The sequence below is a fragment of the Antechinus flavipes genome, chromosome 3 (genome assembly GCF_016432865.1).
Source record: "Antechinus flavipes isolate AdamAnt ecotype Samford, QLD, Australia chromosome 3, AdamAnt_v2, whole genome shotgun sequence".
Taxonomy (NCBI): Eukaryota; Metazoa; Chordata; class Mammalia; order Dasyuromorphia; family Dasyuridae; genus Antechinus; species Antechinus flavipes.
The window spans coordinates 330,562,950-330,578,421 of record NC_067400.1 but is presented as its reverse complement, the minus strand read 5'-3'; the positions used below and the strand labels follow the sequence as shown (position 1 = coordinate 330,578,421).

Below are 15,472 nucleotides of genomic sequence, written 5' to 3'. Positions count from 1 at the left end.
TCTCTCTCTGTGTAAGGAGGACTAAAGCATGGAGGAAGTTAAGTTAGACTCAGGAAGGATTTCCCAATAGTCAGGACTATGAAGTATTGAGACAGACTACTGAGGGGACATTGTGGCATTTTCCTCAATGAATAGGATTTGAGAATAACTAATCAGATGATAATACATGAATGTAATATGATGTCATACAACACTTTAAGCCATAATGTCTGATGAATAGAGAAACATGGGGAGAACTTAAATGAATGGGTTAACAATAGAACAGAATGAGGATGATAGCATATGCAATGTCTACAACACTGTAAATAGAAACAACAATAAAACAATCAAAACTGAATGTTGTGAAATCATAATTACAGAGCTTAGCCAAAGAAGAGATATGAGAAGATGTTCTTCCACTTCTTTGGATCATGACTATGGGTGTGGAACACCATATATAGTGTCAGGTTTTGTTTTTCTTTTTAATGTGTTGGTAGCAGCTAGGGTGCATGAAGCTCTAGGTCTGGAGTCAAGAAGACTTGCACTTACTAGCTATGAGATCCTGGGCAAGTCACTTAACCCTGTTTGCCTCAGTTTCCTCATTGACAAAATGAGCTAAAGAAGGAAATGACAAACATTGCAGTATCTCTGCCAAGAAAACCCCAATGGGGTCACCAAGGGTTGGTCATGAATGAAAAATAACAACATAGTTCTCCTTAATTGTCCCTCAACCCTTTTTTATTTTTTGTTATAAGTTATGATTCTCTGGGAGGGGAAGAGAAAAATGTACTTGTCAAAACAATATATTAAAAGGTTTTTTTTTTTTAAAGATTAGGGGCAAATCTGATTAGAGAATAGCTAAACAGTTTGTGTTACATGAATGAAATGGAATACTACTGCCCTAAAAGAATAAAAATTCAGAAAAGTAGAGTAAGATTTATGTAAAATAATGCATAATTAAGTAAGCAAAACCAAGAAAATGCTTCTTTGTCTCTGTCTCTATCTCTCCCCCCTAAACATTACACACACACACACACACACACACACACACACACACACACACACAAAGACTACTAATGTAAAAAAATGAAATTGAACTCTGTGTAATTACAGTGATCAAATTTAATCCCTGGAGAACAGATGCTAAAATGCAACTTGCTCCCTTCCTTGCAGACATGAAAGAATAAGAATGTGAAATATTACATCTTCTATCAGACCCAGTTGATGTGTTGGTTAGTTTAGCCCTCTTTAAAAATTATTATTATTACTATTTTGGGGGATAACTTCCTGGAGAGGACCGGGAGAGGTACAGTAGATGTTTAAAAGAATAGAGAAGAGTTTAATCCCCTTAATCTGATTAGGACCTAGCCTGCTAGAATTAAGGAAATTAAGAGAAGTCACTGGGAGAGATGACCAGGCAGAATTGGGGAGAAGGGTGTCAAAAGATTGAAAGTATATAATAAGGACAAGAAGAAGGTCAATGTGAGTGAGAGAATTCAAGAATTGGAAGGAAAGGAAGGTCTGGTCAGAGAAGATTTTCAAATTTTCAGGTCTGGAAAACAGAGAAATTCCAAAAGATGAAATGATCATATTAGTAGATGACCACAATGGGATGGGGTAGAGACTTGTGCAGTTGAAGAACTGGATGGCGAGAGGCATTGCCACCATGAACAACTGAAGCCTCCAACAAAGATGGAAAGATATGAATACATCTATCTCAATAGCAAAAACTGTAGTTGTTAAGAATATTTTGGTAATGTGATTTGTATGTTAGTAGATGACAAGCAACAAGGGACAGGATTGTATAAGCAATCTCTCTCTCTCTCTTTCTCTCAAAGCTTTTTATTTTTCAAAATACAGGCAATGATAATTTTCAATATTCACCCTTGCAAAACTTTGTATTCCAAATTTTTATTTCTTCCTATCCTCCTTTCCCTCCTCCCCTAGATGGCAAGTAATCCAGTATAACATATTTCCATATTTGTCATGCTATACAAGAAAAAGCAGATCAAAAAGGATAAAAAACCACAAGCAAACAAACAAAAGCAGCAAAAGGTGAAAATACCATGCTTTGATCCACATTCAGTCTCAATAGTTCTCTCTCTAGGTGCAGATGGCTCTTTCTATCACAAATCTATTGGAATTACTTTGAATCAGCTCATTATTGAAAAGAGCCAACTCCATCACAGTTGATCATACCTAATGTTCTTGCTGTGTACAATGTTCTCTTGGTTCTACTCTGAGTTAATCTCTAAAATTCCTTCCATTTCTAAATTCTACAAATTTAGCTTATGTTTAGAGGACTTAATAATTCTTTTACCTTACTCATGGCTGTTTCAATTTGTCTAGCTGGGCTGATTCAAATTCAGAAGCTTACCTAGTTGATGAATGACCCAGGATGATTGCCTTTCACATTTTTACACAACTGAATTTTTCATGGGATTTTTTTGTTTAGAAGCTTGGATAAGTACAGCAGGGAAGAGATTAGAAGCTCAGATAGTGGAACCATCAGACCTGACATATTCACCTCAGCCATAACCTCCTGGTAGGTAGTCAGAGAAAGCCACTCAACCTTCAGGTGTAGCCGGCCACTTCTAGTGTTGTTCAAAACAAACCACTGCAAAAAGAGAAGAGAAATATAAAAAGAGGGTAAAAGATACATCACCTCAGGAATCCTCCTAAAACTAGACAGATGTTGGGAGCCCTCCCCAATCTGATAGAATATACTGACTACTGCATCTCAGGCAGAGATCCTTGATATATGCTAGAGGATCTCGGGAAAGAGAACAAGATGTCCCTTATGAGAAGAAAGAGCTTTTTGGAGTGATTTGGAGTTGTGATTCAAAGAAAGAAAAGAATCTCCTAAGGGTTAGGATTCTAAATAAGTTCTTTTCTTACTCAGAAAGCAACCAAATAATTTAAAAGTTCTCTCCTTTCCTTCCCATGCTTAAGAGGCCCTCTTTTTAGGTCTCTGTACACAGTCAAGTGCAATAAGAACTGGATTGACAGTCAGAGAACACATGTTTGAATCATGCCTCAGCCATTTACCAGTGTGATCTTAGGCAAACCATTTCTTTAAGTCTCAGTTTCCCCATATAATGACAACTACTTGAATGTCTCTGGGTTGTCTTATGTTTAGCATTCAATACAGAATTTCCCATCACTCAAGAATGGCCCCTGTTTACTTGGATATTTGATCAATACAGTGACCCAAGACAATTCCAAAGAACTCATGATGGGAAATGATATCCACCTCCAAAGCAAGAATTGATCAAGTTTGAGTGCAGATTGAAATATAATTGTCTCACTTTATTTTTCATAAAACATGGGTGATATGGAAATATATTTTGCATGATTTCACATCTTTATTTGATATCATATTACTTGCCTTCTCAATGGTACAGGATGAAGGAAGAGACAGGAGAAGAGAAAAAAAATGAGAACTCAATTAAAAAAGAAGTTAGAGATGGCAACTGGATGGCTTTGTGGACAAAGCATCAGCTCTGGAGTCAGGAGGACATGAGCTCAAATCCAGACTCAGACACTTAATACTTACTAGCTGGATAAGTCACTTAACCCTGCTTGTCTCACCAAATAAAATAAAATAAAGTTAAAAAAAAAGTTAGAGATGGGTAGAGAAGAGAGACTGGTAGAGAGAAGAGAGAGAAGAAAGAGAAAAACAAAAACAGAAAGAGAATAGTTTTTGTTCCTGACAATTTTCCCAATGAAATTTCTGCTAAATCTGAGTTCAATCTTTTTATGCTATGTACCCCTTTGACAATCTTGTGACTCCCCAAAATGCTTTTAAATGCATAAAATAAAATACATAAGCTTATCAAGGAACCCAATTATATTGAAAAACACTTAGCAAAACATATTTTTTTTAAAGTTTGTGTAAAGTTAAGAACCACTTGTACCTATCTATAACAGTGTTGTCCTTATAAGACATAGGTTCATCATGTCTATCTGTCTCAGAAGAAAAAGGTCATATCAGTTAAACTGAGGTAACTGGGGTCCATCCTCATAATTCAGTTCTAAAACTACACTCACTGTCAGGTTGGAGGGGAAAAGGTCTCTGAGCTATTGACCTCTTCTGATTCTGAGTCATACCATGGGTTCCAGGCCAAAGTTTTTACCTCATCCACCACACAGTTCTTCATGACATCTCCAAGGTTGATCTGGAGGCTGGAAGACGAAAAGGAACTTTGATGATCTATTTCAGGCTCCTAGAGTGTCTTGGCTATTTCCCCCTTAAACTGCTAGTTTCTTTTCACCACAAATCTATTCCTCACTTTCTGCCTTTGGCTAATTATAGTGAGGGAAGGATGCAGCTAGGTGGTGCAGCAGATAGAGCACTAGGATTGGATTCAGAAAGACTTATCTTCAGGAGTTCAAATTTAGCTTAAGAAACTTAACTGCTGCATGACACTGGACAAGTCATTTAACCCTATTTGCCTTTGTTCCTCATTTCTAAAATCAATTGGAGAAGGAAATAGCAAACAATTTCAGTATCTTTGCCAAAAAAATCCCAAATGGGGTCATGAAGAGTTGGACATGACTTAAAAGCAGCTGAACAAATAAAAAAAATAAATAAAACAATGAGGGAAGGGTAAGAAGGTAAAAAGACTTATGCTAAAGTAGTTTTGCAAAGTGGCCACATTTTATCTCCAAGTATGTCTAAAATAAAAGCTCAGATAAGTTTCATGCAAATATTTATGTAAATTCACACAGTAGTTCTCATGTACAAGTGGGCTTGGCAAAGAATTGCTCAGTTGGCTGCAGTTCTAAGACCACAGGCATTAAGGAAGCAGGTTTTGGAGGAGGCCAGAAACACCATTTATTTGAACTAACCTAGAGTCCCCCAAGTAGCAGGGATGCATATGGGTATAGGGGTGGAATCATATACTAAGAGCTAAAAGGAAGCTTAGAAGACCTTTATTCTTCCCTCATTTTCCAAATGAGGAAACTGAGGTCTAGGAAACTAGGGGATAATTACCTTTGGATTTTTTGGGTGATTTTTGTGTTTTGTATTTTGTTTTTGAGTCAAGGCACATTGGAGATAAAGAACAGGATGCTGGAGATGTATAAAATATCTCAGGAGTTGAAAGGTATAGGGTTGAATTTTCATTTATTTATTTATTTGAGATTACATCTTTTCCCAATATGATTCATAAAGAAATGTGTATTTTAGATGTGTAATCAGAAAAAAGCCCAATATAGTAATAATAATAATAATAATAAAGAAGAGATTAGATCTTCCTATCTTGTCCAGAATAAGAGTATAGGCCCCTCAAGAACTTGACCCCACTGCTGATTGTGATGGAAATTCTGAACTGTCCTATTTCCAAGCTGGGTCAATCTGTTCTTCCTTAGGCAGTCTGATAGTCTCTTTCCTTCTACTGGTTTATCATATTGGTGCTAGATTTAGCATAGACACCTGATTGGCTTTAGCTCTTATGGATTCCAGAACTCCCAGACTCAATTTACCAGCCTTAGCTTTCCTAATAGCTCAGATTAGAAATAAATCATTAGGCTTCAGAAATGACAGTTTTCTTTTCTTTTCTTTTTTCTTTCTTTCCTGAGGCAATTGGGGTTAAGTACTTGCTCAGGATCACACAGCTAGGAAGTGTTAAGTGTCTGGGGTCACATTTGAACTCAGGTCCTCCTGACTTCAGGGCTGATGCTCTATCCACTGCACCATCTAGCTGCTCCAGAAATGATAGTTTTCTAATGGAGAAAGGTAACAACCAAAATCCAAATCCCTGAATTCCTTAGTTCAGAGTCCTGGTTCCCCTGAAGTGATAGTTAGCCTGATTAAAGGAAGTATTCCATTGTGGACCCACTCTAGAGTTATCCTCACCTGCCCAGAAAGTCATCTTTATCTGTATCTTCATCATACAAATCCACTTCCAGGTCCTGCCCCGGGACTTCATAAACTATAAACTTCAGAAAGAGAAAAGGTTTCCTTGACAGTGCAATTTGTAGAAGCATATCCTGAGGAGTTACAGCAACTTCCCTGGTAAGTGGAAGGAAAATAGATTTGGCCTTTCCCCACCCCACCCACGTGCCTAATAACTGTTCCCGTCACTCATATATACATGATTTTGGTTTATGTGACACGGTTATTTCACAAAAGATCTGCATGCTTTACAAGATATATGGAGATAATCTCTTCTTGGAAAGAGAGCTGAGGACAACCAAGAGGCTTTCCTCAAAGCTGTCATACCTGATATCTAATGCCAGGCACTGGTCAGAATGTCTAGAACTCAGGTAACTGCTATCAGGTAACTTTCCCCCAGAAAAGTAAGATCTTATGATATAAAGCTGGTGTAGGCCTTAGGGATCAGCTAGTTCAAACTCTTCATTATTCAGATGAAGAAACTGGCCAAGAAGCAAAATAATTTTCCTTAATATACAGCCAGAGGAAATTTTCTCTCAGGTCCCTAAGTCTATGTCTCATTGCTCTGTGGGATACTTCCATTCTTATTGGGGATGGGAAAAGAGGAGAAATCTCAAAGACAGGGAGAAAGAAAACAAAGGTTTTTATTTTTGAAGAATGTAGGGTATGGGCAGAAAGAGAGAATTGGGACTTGCTTTCTCTCTAGGTTATTTTTGCTAAGGGAGAATACCTCAAAGAATCATAGTCATTATAACAAGGAGGAAGGACAGGTACCAGCTAATTACTTGACCTTGGGACATTGACTTCTGCTCTGGGTCTCAGTTTTTTCTATAAAATGAGGGTAAAGGGACGTTAGGTACCCTCTCAGCTCTTACTCTCTGATCTTATGATGTCTCAAATTCCTTCCAGTTTTAAAATCTTGATTCTAGATCCAAAATTCTAATAATGTGATATCAATCAACTAATAGGAGATTCACTGAAGAAAAAGGGAATAGTAGCTTTCAGAAGATTCATTTTTAGTCTCTGTGTTGTTGATGTCCTCCAGTGATTAAGATCTGCTAAATGGGAGAAGGGAGAAGCTTCACAGACTCATGGCAGACAGGACTTGTCTCACACAGGCAAAGTAGGTTGAACTGCTTATTAATTGTTGTTTGTCTTTTTTTTTTTGCTTTTTTTGCTGAGGCAATTGGGGTTAAGTGACTCACCCAGGGTCACACAGCTAGGATGTGTTAAGTGTCTGAGGCCAGATTTGAACTCAGATCCTCCTGATTTCAGGGCTGGTTCTCTATTCAATGTGCTACCTAGCTGCCCCTATCCTTCATTCTGATAACTTTTTGAGCATAGTTCCAAATTGTTCTCCAGAATGGCTGGATATGTTCACAATTCCACCAACAATGTACCAGTGTCCCTGTTTTCCCACATCCCCTCCAACATTCCACATTATCTTTCCCTGTCACTCTAGCCAATCTGACAGGTGTGTAGTGGTATCTCAGAGTTGTCTTAATTTGTATTTCTCTGATTAATAATGATTTGGTCTGTCCTTCATTCTTAAAGAGGAGCATGACATCAGGGAAGTGATGCCATGACATGCAAGTGAATTGGATTGAAGTGAGGGAGGACTGTGCAAAGGTCATCTGCCTTACTTTCCTCTCCAGAACCACTTGAGTCCAGTGGACAGATCTGGATCAGGAGGACTGGAGATGGTCCCAGATGCATTGAGAGATCTTGGTCTTTTTAAGCTAAAGTCTTTAACAAGTCTCAGTCTGACTGAGGTAATGCCTAATAAATGATTAATGCTAGGTAAAAAATAAAGTAGAGAATGGCCTCTTTTATCTAGTCAAAAACCAGAAACAATTGTTATTTATATTCACTCTTAACTAATGAGGGCTTACATAATAACCAAGTGGGGCTTGTCAACCCACTGTTGACAACTAATGAGAGTCAAATGATTTGGGTTTAAGGCATGATCCTCAAGATAGAAATCTAGGCCTTAAACCTGGCTATAAATATAAATAAAATATAAATTAAAATAGATGTAAAATATCTTGTGAGATTCAGTGACCAAAACTTACATTCTTTTGGGCAGAGAACACACAGATTGGACCCTATGTAGACAGAGGGAAGGGAAGGAAAAGAAGAAAGAAGAAAAAAGTAAAAGAAAGAAAGGAGGTGTGTTGCCAACTGTTAGGTCCAGTTGGCTCCCCAATGGGGCACTACTACTCACAAAGTTTCTTCAAGAATGAAGAACTCCAATAGCATATCTAATAGAAGCCCCAGATTCCCTCATGTATCTAAATCCTGCCCCCATCCCTCTAGTCATCTCAAACTAACTTATTCTTTATAAAAAGAGCCCCATTCTTGACTCTTTTAATTTTAATATACCATGCCCTGGGAATTCACTCTACCCTTGGACTTCTCATGATAGAAGTCCACATTCCCCTATAGACCCTGATTGATTAGCTCCTCTCAACCTCCATGTTATGGAAAACAATCAGATAAGCTGTCTCTTTTTCTCTCTTTAGGCTCCAGTCTTGATCCTCTATAACATCTCTACCATTCCCACCTTCTATATTTTTCAGCTTACTTTTATGTATTCCCCCCCCCCCCCACCTAAAATATAAGACCTTAAGGGCAGAGGCTGTCATGTTTCTGCTTGGATTTCTAATGCTTGTTGATTTGTCTGAATCTATGCTCAGCCCCAAGTGCATTATAGTTTGTATCATGTTTACATGTGTCCTGTCCTCATTTATATACTTTTTGAGAGTGGGGGACTATTGATTTTCAACTTGATATCCCCATGAACTAGTTTAGCGCCTGGAATGTAGTAGGCATTTGAATGTTTGTTCAACTGAACAAGGCCCTGAGCCTTGGTTTCACTCAGAGAGAGATCTCTACTTCATAAAATAATGATGGGTTCCCCATCAGTCACATACATAAACAAATAATTGACTCATATTTGTCATTCCTTAGACAAGGAATAACCATTCTTATTCCATAATAAGAGTAGAGGCTTAGAATGCAAAAAAAAATTCCTGGGAGAAATAACAAAGGGATTTAAGGGACAAAGTGCTGGTATCCTCTAGAAGTTTGATATTCCCACAGGGTATGAGGAAGAAATAAAGCTAAATCTATGTCTATTCAATAGCTCTGTCAACACCAACCCCAGTATTGTGCAATGAATCCCAACCCCACATTCTCCCTTGTGCCAACTTTCAGTGTTGGAAGTGATTGGCAAACCTACCTCCTTGGGTCACCTCCAAATATTCGTTCAAAAGTACCTTGATACATTGGCCCTATGTCACTATTTCATGATATATTGTCTTGCTCCTTCCCTAGGAAAAGATAATACAGCTTTGGTCAGACTGACCAAAGGCCAGCCAGCAGCCCTATTCATGTAATGTAATAAAGTCTTGATGCCAGAAAATCCTCCTGGGTCTCCTACTGACTGAAGCTCCTTTTAGGTAGGAAAGCTTTGGGTTTATCATGAAAGAACTCCTTAACTCTTAGGGCTTGAAACTGGCTTGGATGGATGAGGGAGGTGGTGAGTCTCTTCTAGAAGAGAATGGCTAGCTTTTTCTTGAACGGTAGGGACAATCAGCTTCAAGACAGGATAGGACAGGACCAGATAGACTCTCAATGCTGCTTTTTGCTCTGTGGATCTCTATCTAAGTCATGCTATAAATTCCAGATAAAGGCTTTATACACTTTGATGATGAGGAAGTTATAAAGTATTAAAAGCAGGTGGAACCAAAAGGGTTCAAAGAGTTAATAAAAATAAAAAGCAAGAGACAGAAGACAATGAAAGCAAATTTTGTCTATTTCACAATTCTCTTGAGGGTTGTCCTTGACCTACTTGCCACCACCTTCTTTCTCTGTGGTCAGAAATTCCTAACATAAATTCAAAGATTTAGTGCTCTGGGTTAAGTAATAAAAGTGGGACTTATCTGCATAAAATCACTGTGAAGTACAAATGTTGCAGGAGGACAGGATAGCCCTTCCCTATTAATATACTAGGATTAATCAAATTAGCTAGTCATGACATTGAAAAGCAGAGGTCAGAATCCTGAGGCTATTAAATATAAAAGATTAGGAAAGTTATAAGGATAGCAGGGTGGGGATAAGGTTAGGGACTTCCAAAAGAAAAGAAAAGAAAAGAAAAGAAAAGAAAAGAAAAGAAAAAAGTCTGGAAATGATTTAGAATATGAAATGGAACTCAGAAAGGGCAGTCTTCTGGAAAATTGGGTAGCTAAAGGGGTACAGTGAATGCAGTACCAAATCTGAAGTCAAGGAGACCTGAATTCAAATACATCCTTGGACACTCACTAGCTGGGTGACATTTCATAAGTCATTTAACCTTTGCTAACCTCAATTTCTTCATTTGTAAAATGGGAGTGATAATAGTCTTTATCTCCCAGAGTTGTTATGAGGATCAATTGAAATAATATTTGCACAGCATTTAGTACAGTGCCTGGAACATAGTAGATGCTATATAAATGTTGGCTATTATTATAATTATTAGGTAGAGAAATCACATAAAGGCATCAGGAACATAGGAGAATTGAGAGAGAAAGGAGGAATACTAAGCAAACTTGTATTGGTTTACATACAGTAAGATTGTACTTTGAGAGGCAGAAGGCTACAGAGAGCTAGAAAAATAGTCAGATTCAGAAGATTAAAAGATGAGATTCTGAGGATATTCTTACCTCAAAAACTTCATTCCAGGTAGGGTTCAAGTTCCTGTAGACAGTCTTGCTCCGGAAATTTTGGAGGCCAATAGTCACCTGAGCATATGGATCTGACTTTCCTTTCAACCCCAGGAAACCATCTTTTCGTTCTAATTTTTCAGCCTCCAACAAGTAAACTCTGATAACTCCCTGAAAAACACCCCCCACACACACACATACAAACACACATATATGCCAAGTTGACAGAATATCTCTTAAAAACCCCTCCAAACTATTAGGAAGTATGTACCAGCATTTGATTCTTATGACAGCCAATTCTCAAGTATCTGCTGGTGACTAAAACAGCAAAATTTTAAACTCAATTGCCTTCTTTCCCAGCACCTCTAGCATACCCCTGCTGTTATCTGAGGCATGTTGCAGAACTAATTTAAATGTAACTAGCAAAAGAAAGAAAGGGATACTAAAATGCAATTTGTTGCAATGGAAAGAATTATGAAGTAGGGGATAGGGAGAGTCTAAATTCAAATTCTACCTTAGATACTTAGTATCTAGGTGAAGCAATTAATCTGAGAGAGACTCAGTCTCTTCTGGAAAATGGGATTAATACTTGTAGTAGCTAAATTCACAGGGTTTTGAGCAACAAATCAAATGTTATTCAGTTGTTTTTCAGTTGTGGCAAAGATAGTGGAGTTGTTTGCTATTTCCTTTCCAGATCAGTTCCAGATGAGGAATTGAAGTAAACAGAGTTAAGTGACCAGCTAATAAATGTCTGAGTCCAGATTTAAACTCAGGGAGATGAGTTTTCTTGATTTCAGGCCCAGCATTCTACCTAATATACTACTTAACTACCTAGCAAAATTTTTTTAAAAGCATAGTTTTTTTTTTTAAATTTCAAAGGGCTATATACATATGCTAACATTACTAAACCATTACATAGTATGTCCTTGTTCTACATTTTCCTTGTTCTACTTTTTTCTCCTTAAAATGATCTTTTTGTCATTTTCTATACTTATCTAAATACTTCTTATCCAAGATATAGTTCAAATTCAGTGCCTTCTAAATAGGAGATGCCAAATGAATTTTTTTTATTTTAATCAAATTCCCTCTCTTTCATAAAACATTCCCTGACCAGTCTAGTAGTAAGAATAGCTACAAAAACGGAGAAGGGGCTGCAGACTTTTCTATTGCTTTCATGTAACATGTCTATTATTTGAGTGAAGGAAACCCCACCAACTGGATTATTTGGCGAGCAACAGTCCTGACTGCTTAGTTCCCCCAACACTTTTCTAACCAAATGATTTTTTAAAATCAGCCAATTCTATGTATGTTTCCTTATTTGTCCTTCCAAGTAGAAGTACATTGAAGAAGCAATATCAAAAGGCTGATTTAGTTAGGAGACCTTTATTATAACATTGCTTGGCCAGTGTTGATTTGTTTCTTCCTAGATAATTTTGCCTGAAGTAAGAGTAAATTGCAGTGAGGTGGCAGTGATGCTTTTGTCACATGGTTCCAATGAGATCAGTCTTTTAAAACACAGACCAGAACTATGGCCTTTATTATCTTTTTAAATAAAGAGAAATCTTTGTTTAAAATGGATAAACACAGTAACATTAAAAAACATTTTTCATTGGGTCCAAGGATATAATCTTTTTTGAATATTCCTAATTGGTTCAGAGTATCTTGCCTATAATCACATAGCAAATCAAAGGCAAGACTGGGTTTTTTTCTTGTAGGGAAAGAGGTGGAATAAGTCACACATTGGATAGAGTCTATTCCTCTATCCACTAGGAAAAATGACAAGTGGTAATTTGTTTTGTTGACTATACATGTTTGCCACAGTAATTTTGCTTTGTTTTTTTTCTCAGCTGGGGTGAGTGGGTAGGAGGAAAGGAACATGGATTTTTGCCACTTGAAAAAGATAAAATTTAACTTTAAAAAGAGGCAGGCATAGTTAATTTATTTGAGATTATGTAGGGCTGGATTTCAGTTCAGAAAGGGAGGGTTATTATTATATTGTCCTCTTTCATGCTTATATGTTGAACCAAATACAGTAAGGTCACTGCTCATGTAATGCATGATTGACTGTGGCATGTCACAGATGAATGAAAATCAGCACTCGGATAGGTAAGATGGACAGTGAAGTGGGAAATTTGTTGTTGTTCAGTTTCATCCAACTTTTTGTAATGATAGCTATGATTTTCTTGACCAAGATATTGGAAGGGTTTGCCATTTCCTTCTCTATCTCATTTTACAGATGAAGAAACCGAGGCAATCAAGGTTAAGTAGCTTGCTCAGTTCACACAGCTAGTAAGTTTCCTTGGTCAGATTTAAACTCAGAAAGATGAATCTTCCTGCTTTTAGGCCTGATACTTTATCCACTGTGATACTTATTTGCCTAAAATGATTTTTCCTTGTGAGTGGGACACTAAGTTGCCATCTTATATTGAATTTTATACATTTTAACTTGTTTCTTAATTGTTAATTGATTGTTTTCTCAATAAAGGTAGAAGAAAAGGGAAAGGGTTAAGAATTTGTAACTCAAAACTTAAAAGAAATGAATGTTAAAAATTGTTTCTACATATAATTGGAAAAGAACAAAATGTTAAATATGTATATTTAAAGAGTTACATAGAATGAGGACCTAGAGAAGAATTATACATATGATCACCCCAAGAATAAATCAAAGTATTGAATTTTAAGTGCAATAGTTAGAACTGTTATAAAGTAGAACTTTTAATTTAAGTCTATTAATTTTTCAAAAACTTCCTCTTAAGTTTTTTTAATGAGTTGTCAATTGTTTTGATGTCTGTTACATGATAACAAGTAGTGGTATCATAATGTTTAAATAAGCAATTATATACTAACAGCTGTTGAATTTCTCTGGGTTAAGTGAATGTGATTGGATGATTTCATTAGCTTAAGAGGTAACAAAACTTCTTCTAAGGCAGTTGGACCAATTCCTTCTTTCAATTTAGAGATTGCATCTCGCCTAGGTAGTCCTGTACTTTAACTTCAATCATATTCATAAATATTCAAGAAATGTTCAAGTTGGAAAAGACATTAAAGATTACTTAGTCTCCATCACCAATAAGAAAACTGAGGTCCAAAAAGGTGGTGCTAGTTGTTGAGGACAAGATAGCCAGCAAATGGCATGATTTAAAACCAGATCTGTTGACAACAAATCTAGGTTCTTTCCATTATGTTTCCACATTCTTGAGCTTTATACTGGGAGATCTGAGAGGAGGGAGAAGTATTTCAATAAGATATTTTAAAGTGAGCAAGATGGTGCCCAAATATGAACAATGAATGTATACATTTTTGGCAAGATGATATAAACAAGAAAGCTGTCCAATAAGAATTCAGATACCACTAGAAGGAAATTCACTGAGAAGGACAAATAAAGCAGTTATCAAGACTGAGAGAAGGTAAATAAAGTCTTAGAATAAATAAACAGTAGCTTTAGAGTGGCAAGAAGGATTAAAAGATATTTGCCAAGGGATAGGTGAGAATGAAAATGAGACTTCAGCTGAACTAATCTAACTAAATCTGATAATGTGAAAGGATGGTTAATTAACTCCAAGGGTCAGGGATCATAACCTCCCTACAAGGAGGTACAGTGGACAAAGAAGAAAGATGAGATTGAACTTAAAACTCAGGAAGACATTTCCTCATTCCTTTCCTTCACAGGTGTGCTGTGCTTCTCACTTTGTAAAATCTGACAAGGTAGTGGACCAAATAATCCCCTTAACTGGGAAGCCACTAGATTCTCTTCCCAGGTATGTCTTTGGTAGATCAGAGAGGCCAGAAAAGGACAGGTTTCTATATCATTACTACACAAGTGGGGTGGGGGTGGAGGCAGCAGAGTGTCAGACTTAGAGTCAAGAACACCTGAATTCAAATTCCAGCCTCTACTACTTACTAGCTATATGACCCTAAGCAAGTCATTTAATCTTGTTTGCTTCAGTTTCCTCATCTCTATAACGAACTGGAGAAGGAAATGGAAAACCATTCCAGTATCTTTGCCAAAAAAACCTCAAAGGGAGTCACAAAGAGTTACAATTATAAACAACTGAACAACAACAAATAACTACACAAAGAAAGGTCTCTTTGTGCTTATATAATAAAAAAAATCTTCTAGGTTAAAGGATAGCTTCTGATCCATAGAAGCAAAGAACTCAGATGAACTGACTGATGCAAATGAAGGAAGTAGAACCAGGAAAGCCACATATATGACCACAACAATCTAAAAAAATAAAACAAAATTAATTCTGTAATTGCAGTGATCAAGATTGGCTTCAAAAAGAAAAGAAGTGAAATCCATCTCCCTCCACAGTTGGCTGAAGTGGGGAACTATGGTTGGGGAACACTGCATGCACATTATTAGATGCAGTAAATGTGTTTGGTTAATTTTGTTCCATTGCTTTTTATTCTTTTTTTTTTTAATATCTAGCTTTCATTATTATAAATGGCTTTCTGTGTAGGAGAGAATGGAAGGATATATCTGGTGAATAAAGGTGATATAAGAGCAAAAAAAAAATAGAAATAGGAAAAAAAAAGGATTTTTTCTTCCCTGTGAAAGAACTTTTCTCCTCCGTTGTTTTATGTAAATTACAACATTCTTCCCATGAAAGAACAAAAAAAAAGAGTCTCACACATGACAAAATCATGTCCAGCTTCTCCTAGAACGAGGCCAGACTACATCATGAACTGAATACCCTCTGTGCCAAATGTGGTTTGGCCTGATTTCTCCTTCCCCTCTCTCTATAAAGGCCTGAATTGGACACTCACGCAAGGTAGTGGGAACCGGAGGTTGGTTATATTCAGCCCTTTCTTCACAGGGACTGTCACTCTGTTTGGCAACACAAGGTGTGCAGCAATGAGGTCTTCAAATATGCTGTCCGACACGTCA

General features: G+C 37.0%; 1 protein-coding gene across 1 annotated transcript in view; it reads right to left on the bottom strand.

The window, feature by feature from the left end:
- The window catches only part of ESYT3 (extended synaptotagmin 3), an 82,610-nt gene that overhangs the window by 20,537 nt on the left and 46,601 nt on the right, over positions 1-15,472 (bottom strand). Inside the window, exons 8-12 of the mRNA XM_051985625.1 lie at positions 15,352-15,472; positions 10,582-10,752; positions 5,840-5,922; positions 4,116-4,164; positions 2,507-2,596 (exon numbers count right to left, since the gene is read on the bottom strand). Coding sequence (XP_051841585.1) covers positions 2,507-2,596; positions 4,116-4,164; positions 5,840-5,922; positions 10,582-10,752; positions 15,352-15,472 — 514 coding nt within the window. The remainder of the gene's footprint in view (positions 1-2,506; positions 2,597-4,115; positions 4,165-5,839; positions 5,923-10,581; positions 10,753-15,351) is intronic.